The sequence below is a fragment of the Ptychodera flava genome, chromosome 7, assembly GCF_041260155.1.
Source record: "Ptychodera flava strain L36383 chromosome 7, AS_Pfla_20210202, whole genome shotgun sequence".
In the NCBI taxonomy this organism is placed as follows: domain Eukaryota; kingdom Metazoa; phylum Hemichordata; class Enteropneusta; family Ptychoderidae; genus Ptychodera; species Ptychodera flava.
The window spans coordinates 40,616,356-40,624,679 of NC_091934.1; the positions used below are offsets into that span (position 1 = coordinate 40,616,356).

The 8,324-nt window shown below is 41.8% G+C and overlaps 1 protein-coding gene across 1 annotated transcript; it reads right to left on the reverse strand.

Annotated features, from left to right (window-relative positions):
- Positions 1 to 4,206: 4,206 nt before the first annotated feature.
- LOC139137555 (uncharacterized) lies at positions 4,207 to 8,091 on the reverse strand. The gene is made up of 2 exons (XM_070705720.1): positions 7,875 to 8,091; positions 4,207 to 6,451 (listed from the first exon to the last, which is right to left on the reverse strand). Exon 2 carries the CDS (start codon positions 6,422 to 6,424, stop codon positions 5,006 to 5,008), a length of 1,419 nt encoding a protein of 472 aa, XP_070561821.1. The 5' UTR covers positions 6,425 to 6,451; positions 7,875 to 8,091; the 3' UTR covers positions 4,207 to 5,005.
- Positions 8,092 to 8,324: the final 233 nt, after the last annotated feature.

The following is an 8,324-nucleotide window of genomic DNA, read 5'->3' on the forward strand; positions in this document are numbered from 1 at the left end:
TTGCGATTTTCTTTGTTTTTTGAACATCGGCCTTGGACATTTGCTCTGTTCCCCTACAGCTCGGTTTATGTATAAATGAGTATGGCGAATGACAAGTTCGTCGGCTATTTGAAATCACCTATCTGCCATTACTCTATGGCCATGTCTTGTGCTTCGATAATGTCGAGGAAGCTGAAGTGTTTGACGAAATGGCAGTCTGGCCACCCCAACCACAGGATACAAAATTAAAAGCCCCCGTCTGGACAATATTTGAGCAAGTATTTAATTGTATGGTGATGCTTATAGTCGGACCAGGTAGCAGCTTGGATACGCAAATCTCGAGGGGCTTTCAATAAAAATCTCTGTACAGTCAATTATGTGACGGCAATTTTTAAATTGGACATTTGAAAATTTCTTGGGGAGATGCTGCCACACTACATATCTAGGGGGATTAAATAACATACAACCCCACTCTCTGGATAAGAATCTAAGCCAAGTTAAAAAAATCTTACTGACTGTGTTAGGGGAAATACCAAACCGATAACCTAGATCCCTATGCAGGAGACCTAGCCTGATTTTCATAAGGAAGAGTAAAAATTCATCCTTCCCTGTTAACTTCCTTGATGGGCCAAACTTCTTCGGTGACTTTGAAAAACGGCGTGGCACCTTGGAGGATAATTTTACAGGCCCTTTCCAGTAAAGTTTTGGGAACAGTCCCTTAATTTCTACAATATAAAGCTTGAAATGTTGCTATATTTTCGATACCCGTATAAAACTTACATTTACTATCGCTATCATTTCGGTCATAACCAAATTTGCGTGACTTAATTTCCTTTTCGACTAGCTTACCCTCATATTGAATAATCCGTTTCTTTAGTTTTGAAATTAAGATTTTGAGATTTGATATTTTTTTGGATTTGATCCGGCATTGAGTGCAAGTATTGTCATAGTTATGATAACGCATTGGATCATAATTGTCATCGTCACACTGAGAGTTCTCATCATGATTTAAAGGTAAGTTTGCATTGTGCTTTGCGTCGGGTAGTTCGGCACTGGCACTGTCATTTTCGTCCTGACGGTCTCCATCGACGTTGTTAGCTTGAATGACGTTGGTTACTTCTTCTGCATGTATCGTTTTCATTTTCCGCTTTTTCTCTGGCACATATGGCGTTCTGTTCGGCGGGGCCCGTCGTGTTGGAACTACCGGCAAATCATAGCCTAAATCCAGAGTAGGGTCGGGATGAAGAGTGGTCGGTTCTCCGCAAACAAAGTGTTTGGAACACACCCTTGAATTATAGTTTGGTTGCCAAACACTTCCACGAGAGCCCTGCCTATTTATCATTCTAACCCAGCGTGCTCTAGCATCTGGATCCCGAGACACAGTAGGGAAAGGAAACAAGGTGAATGGTGGTGTACACGAGCAGGAGCGAGTGCCACGGTTACAGCCGTGTATTTCACAAACGCCGTCCTTCCATTTATTGAGGTGATAGACACTGTTGGCACACCCATAAACGGCACAGTTTCTGTGTGACATCTGAAAAAACATATTGAATGATGCGTTCAGAGATTTATTCCATCTTTTGGCATGTCTACTTATCAAATTAATGAGGGATCGCGACCGCAAGTATGTATAGCCTACAGTATAAGCTTACTAAACTTAGGCCTATATGTAAACAGTACAGGACTCAGAATGAATGTTCATGACCAAGAAACACTCAATCGACTTATTGTAAAGCTAGGATTATGTTTATATGTTATATTAAGTTCGATATGGCTCCTTTCTTTCTGATATGAAATCTAAGGTCCTCTGAACTGTCAGCAACCGCAGTCTTATACATGTAATATGATGGCGGTTGAACTTGAAGCAGACGACAGTGCAAACTGACTTACGCACACAGCGGAGCGCAATCAGTGAGAATTTCATTTTTCGCTGGGGTTAAACACAAAAAAATACTGATACAGAGAGGTTTGTACGTTGTTGATGTTTCGACAATGTTGGTAAATTTTCGTGTTTTGTGTTTAAATAACGAAAAATAGCTTACCGTGATTCACTGCAACTTTGAATTTGCTGCAAAACAATGGCGCCCTATGGGGTATCTAGGGACGCCGCCGGCACTTTGGCACGAATGACCCCGTGACCTAAGCTTTATTTCCCACAATTCATTGCAAACACGGCCTTCATTTGGAAGTAGTGATTCGGGTATTGCGACTGTCCCTCCAAAAACACCAGCCCTCCCCTCTGTAATTTGTCCCTAACATAACAATTGAACCAATTGTTATGTAAATTAGCTGACACTGATTTGGTTATTCCCGGGGAGAATACCGCAGTGGTTTTTTTGGGGGGAGGGTCAAGTTTTAGAATGTCGGACAAGATGGAGGGTCACATTTTAGACAGGAGGATAGGGGAAGGGTCACATTTTACGGTACAGGTGTTTGCGAAATTCCCCCGGCCCACCCCCACCCCCCTGTAATTACTGAAAGCTCCCTAACATGAGTCCCTGAAACAGTAGCCTGGATCCCAGGCTCTGCTTTTGGCCTTCGTCCACACACCACGAGTGTGCACTACAGTGGTCGGAGGCACCAGGCCAACGCGAAGGAACAGCCTGAGGGTCTAGGCTACTGAATCAGGCGATCGTAGCATGGGTTGGATTAGCGGTCCCGGGCAAAGCCGATCGACGAGGCCTAAAGGCAAGTCTTGGTGGTGTGTGAAACCCTTGGTCTTACCTGTTGGCCTTCTGACCGACCGCTCAACCAACATGCAACAAATGAAATGGATGTGTGGACCCTGGAAGCAGAAATTCTTTCAGTGACTTCGGTGGTGATTTAGTGATCAAATGTGTCTTTTTCTGCTTTTTGGCTGTCATTCACAATGTTTCTTCCGCTTTTTTCCTTTAAGAAGAATTTAGTGTTTAAGTCCAGAAAATCAATGTGAAATGTCTTTTCGACGCAATTATGATGTACAATGTGTTATGCCATTATTAACACCTGTATGTTAGTCGTTTCATGTGTCAACGTGTGTGATCAGAGGCGGCCCAGACACCATTAATGAGCTTATTATTGAGTTTTTCTCAATTTTCTCTATCAGTTCCTCTCCTTTTCTTCATGCTCTGACTGATCGTAGTGAATAAAATAAATGACAATAAGACCTAACCTAGCCGCTTGACTCTTTATTTGTTTTACACCCCATTACAAGGACGTTTATCTTTCATATACACACATCTTGTAATTAATTAGTCAACACAACTAATTATGCTAATCCGTGGAGTTATCAGGGATTTTATGGGTTGGTCAACATCGCGAAAGATAGGAAAGGTTTTCATTTACATGTCTATCTTTCCAATGTTGACCAACCCTTGATAAGTCCACGGATTAGCATAATTAGTTGTGTTGACTAATTAATTACAAGATGTGTATATGAGAAATAAACGTCCTTGTAATGGGGTGTAAAATGAATAAAGAGTCAAGAGACTAGGTTAGGTTATATAACCATTTATTTTATTTTATTTACTTCGATCAGTCAGAGCATGACGACATAGTCCCTATATCCATGGAGGGACTGTGATGAAGAAAAGGACAGGAACTGATAGAGAAAACAGTGAGAAAAACTCAATAATAAGCTTATTAATAGTGACTGGGCCGCCTGTGGTGTGATACGATTGCATAATATTATTCGCAACATGTGTTGCGTTTGCAAATGACAGTTACCTGTGTTTAGGAACTTTTGCTAAAATTTTCCGCAAGAAAACTTTCAACCATTCTCATTCAAAATCAAGAATAAAATTCTGAGTCGCCTTGAAAGTTTGGTATTGGAGAATCCAATATCTCGAATTTACCGATATTTGAAATTCAAAATGGCTGCCATCCATCATGTGTTAACTCCATCATACATAGTGAAAGTTAAATTTTCGATTTTCACAGAAATAAGCCGGCGAAATCTTCGTGCACTGCAAGAGCTTCAAAAATGACCAAAGACCAGAAAAATATTGTAAAATTTCGATAATCCGTATATATGCCCCCGAGGAGCCTTCTACCTTAATTCGTAATTTTGACGACAGAAATTACAAGTATTCAAATGATGTGACTAATACCGTGTTGAGGGTAATTCGTTCAAAATGTTGGGCAACATTTTGTGTCGAGAGAACGTGACACAATGTTTCAAGACAAATCACAATGATTGGCTTGGCTTTGTGTCCATTTCGTCAATTTAAAAAACAAATTAAATCTTTATTATTATAAGACCAAACTTTATCACTTTATTCCAACTTTTGATTTCTTGGTGATGACACGTATCATTACAATAAAGAAATCTGTATTAGATTACTGGTGCTGTCAAAGTCTTCAAGTTTCAACATTGTCTTTGCTGTGATCAATACCACCATTGTTTATCAAAATTATAATATCTGAACTTTACAAGATTTACGAACAGAGCAGTGCGCCACGAAGCTGCATTTATGTAGCTGACACCAGTAGCGGCTTTTTCATCCGGCCCGTAAGAGAACGTCTATGTCGATATTGAAGGGATAGGGTTGAGGGCTTCAACTATATGCACAAGAGATTGACCAGGGTCACGTGATAACCGTAGTAAATAAATTAAACACGATTGGAACTAATTTTGGATAATTGGATCTTTATAATTTTCAAATTTCTCAAAAATGTTAGGTGCCCTAAAGTTGAATGTTCCGATATTACAAATTACTCATAAAAACAAGTGTGTGACTTGAAAAGAAAAACAGACGAGCTTACACTTCCAGATTAAATCGACATTACTTCACCATCCAATTATCCCAAATTAGTTCCAATCGTGTTATTACAACTTCAAAAATGAAATTATATTTTTTCATGAGGACGTTTACAATGCGAATAAACAATTGTAAAAGACGTACTGGTAAATAGAATAAAATCATAAATATTTTTTCAGAAGAAATAGCTTCTCTTGTCAGCAAACGGATACTTATATACAGACTACTATGTCGGTCATCTGCACGCGAGACAATTAGCGAAAATTAACACGGAGCATGCTCAGAAGTTATACAAGTCTGACCAAGAGATACATCATGAAAAGTAAGACTATGTTTGCGTTAACGAATGAAGCTGCTGCGACACTTCCGTCGTTGGTTTGACCCTGATTTTGTACACCAGAAGCACGAGTCGGAACGGGTTCTCCTTTTGGAGGAGTGTACGTTGATGTTGGGCAATTCGTTCTACCATGTTGCCCACCCGGTTGCTGCATCCCTGGTTGCGGTGTTCCTGGTGGCTGCATCCCTGGCTGCTGCATCCCTGGTTGCTGCATTCCTGGTTGCTGCATTCCTGGTTGTTGCATTCCTGGTTGTTGCATTCCTGGTTGCTGCATTCCTGGTTGCTGCATCCCTGGTTGCGCTGTTCCTGGTTGCTGCATACCTGGTTGCTGCATTCCTGGTTGTTGCATTCCTGGTTGCTGCATCCCTGGTTGCGCTGTTCCTGGTTGCTGCATCCCTGGTTGCTGCATTCCTGGCTGTTGCATTCCTGGTTGTTGCATTCCTGGTTGCTGCATCCCTGGTTGCACTGTTCCTGGTGGCTGCATCCCTGGTTGCTGCATTCCTGGTTGTTGCATCCCTGGTTGCTGCATCCCTGGTTGCTGCATTCCTGGTTGCTGCATCCCTGGCTGTTGCATTCCTGCACCACCATTCAACATTTCGTCAGACATGCACTCGATTGGCCAGCGATCTGCTGTCCCGTTGAAGTTTTCGGAGCTGGCGAAGTAACATTCCCGTCCATTCGTTCGAAGTCCGCTGTCGGGAAGAATGTTACCTTTATAGCATCCAATCCAATATGGATAGAACGACGTCACATGATAACGATACTTTCCGTCCACGTATCGTCCACCACAGTCATCCAAATCATCTTCTGCTAGCTCAGCGCCACTTTCGTCCAAGGGACCGTATACAGGAAAACCGTCCAATGCAACACCAACTATTCCCGACAGTTCTGCTGTGGTCATTCCCGTTAGAAAGCAGCTGTCAGGAATCCTGTGGTAGTGGTAGCGCCCGTGCGGGTCGGGATGGCCATCACATTGGTCAAAGATCTCCTTGAAGGGGCCGTCGACAGCATTATAACCCTCTGCCGTAAAGGGGTTGAAGAAAGGCACTCCATTTGTCGCAAAACCAATAGGTCCCATGGGCAGACAGCTTGGTTCGTCTGCAATCGATGGCTCGGCTGGAATACGGTACTCGTATTCTTGCTCTAAGATTGAATTTTGATTCAATCCCAGAAAATCTCCCGTGTCAGTGTCTGGGATACCGTTGGCCCGAACGATCAGAGTTGCCCCATCTGCGGTGATGGTGATGCTGCCAGTCAGGCCAGTGTTATGCTCCACTGTTCCCAGACTTCCAAATGCTGCGATTTCATCCTCTGTCAATCCTAATGCAGCACCTACGACGCTGATGATAAGCAAAGCGTGAATCACCATTTTCGCTGTCAAGCGACGACAATCGATCTGTAATATAAAGAAAGCAAAGATTAGGGCTTATAAGACTTTCTGCAAAATGTATCAGTCTTTCTGATTTGAGTAAGCTTTGGTTGAGTCAGCTTTTGGCATGTCGGGAGCACAATACTAGTTAGGTACATTGACGTGGTATTGTAAGCACTAATAGCGTATCTATCTGTTGTGCATCTCTTGACAGAGAAGACAATGATGAACTCGATCATTCATCTTGTAATTGACAGACAAGGACTAGCTGCTGTTTCCAAAACATGGCTATAATGCTTGAACGTTTTATGAAATTTTGATGCCATTGAAGATGCGGTTTGCCTTTTCTTTGATGACCTCAAACTTCTGAAAGGGAGCGTACATACTTTTGTTCTGATCACCCTTTTGCAATGAATGATCGTTCTTGAAAAATGACTATCCTCTATTCAAGTATTCTATACCAGTTTTTCCCAATGACAAATGATTTTGCCCGATTTCCCCACAAGTACCTGCTCAATGTTGGTTTACCTCATCGGATGTGTTCTTATTATCGATCGGTCTCAGCGATCCTTTGCTTTTAGGAACGGCGCAAATTCAGGGGCATTCAAAAAGCTAATTTTCAATCAAAAATAATCGTCAGGGAAGCGAAGTACATTCGTATTTTTGAGCTAGCTGTCTTAGATAAGTAAACTGTTCATTAATTTCAATTTTTTTCTTACTGCTTCATTTCCTCCTTTAGATGATGTCTTTGTTCTCTGAATGACGTTTTAATTTAAAAGATGGTTTTTCGTTGAATTTTCCGGATAATTTAACGCGCATGCGTTGGTATGTTTGACTCAACCAATGCTACAAACAGCAGGATATTTTCTGTACAAAAACTATCTGTACGATTCGAGGGGCTAAATGAAGCCAATGATGTTTCAAGGTAAGGAAACTGGCATTATCTTCAAGTTCCCTGTTAACGCCAGGATGTAGGAACAAACTTTATCCATAAGCAAAGTCACGTTTTCGTCAGCAACTTCGTTTAATCATATATTATCGCTCGCCGAGCTTTTTGGCATACTTTGTAATAAGCCATACGAACGCAAGGGAGCGCGGAGTCAAGATGTGGACAAATTTGTTGTCACAATTACCTCACACGGCATCTTATGTAATGGTTTTTCTTAATCGTTCAAATCTCCGAGTTACTATACTATATAGTATTTTTTCTCTACCCAAATCTCTGTCCGTGTCTCGATCCACGAGGTTACAATTCCCAAATCGGATTTACAAATACTTAATAAGTGACTACATGGCGTCGATGGTGAAGACAGGTAATTCGTGTTAAATAATTGATGTTTGTGTAATTCCGTCCTTTCAGCAATACATGTATGTTCTAAAGGATGAAAAAAAGTTGAAGGGCTTCGCTAAAACTAGTTGTTCAGGATTTGGTCAAAAAGGTATCACCTACCCGATTATGGCAAGAAGTTGGGAATCTCGTACACAGTGGGTCCACGGTTCGCCACTGATGTTACTGCGGCAATCAGCTTGATGTGCACAGCCCTGTGGAGTCAGTTTGTGGACTGTGAAAAGTGAAAGTCTCGTGCGGCCACTGGTCACATGACCTTTGCCCGCGGCAGTGTCACTCCGCGATGGTAGTAATAGTGTTGAACTCTCCAGCTTCCTTGTGCGAATACAGACTATAACAATGCAGGCGTATCACACCAACAAGGACATGAACACGGATGGTTTAATTGTTGTCACTGTTCAGCCAACAGAGAGAAACCAGGTTCCTTTGACGGGAAGCAACCATGCAAATCGTTATGTAACGACAATAGATTTGTGCCAGGTACGGCTCGCTAGCGGTAGAGTGTCGAAAATATAATTAATTGGTTATTTTATACGGTTTTAGTGTTGGAAA

What these genes read in the sequence shown, in the direction of transcription:
- LOC139137555 (XM_070705720.1), bottom strand. Translation starts at nt 6,424, where the DNA reads ATGGTGATTCACGCTTTGCTTATCATCAGCGTCGTAGGTGCTGCATTA.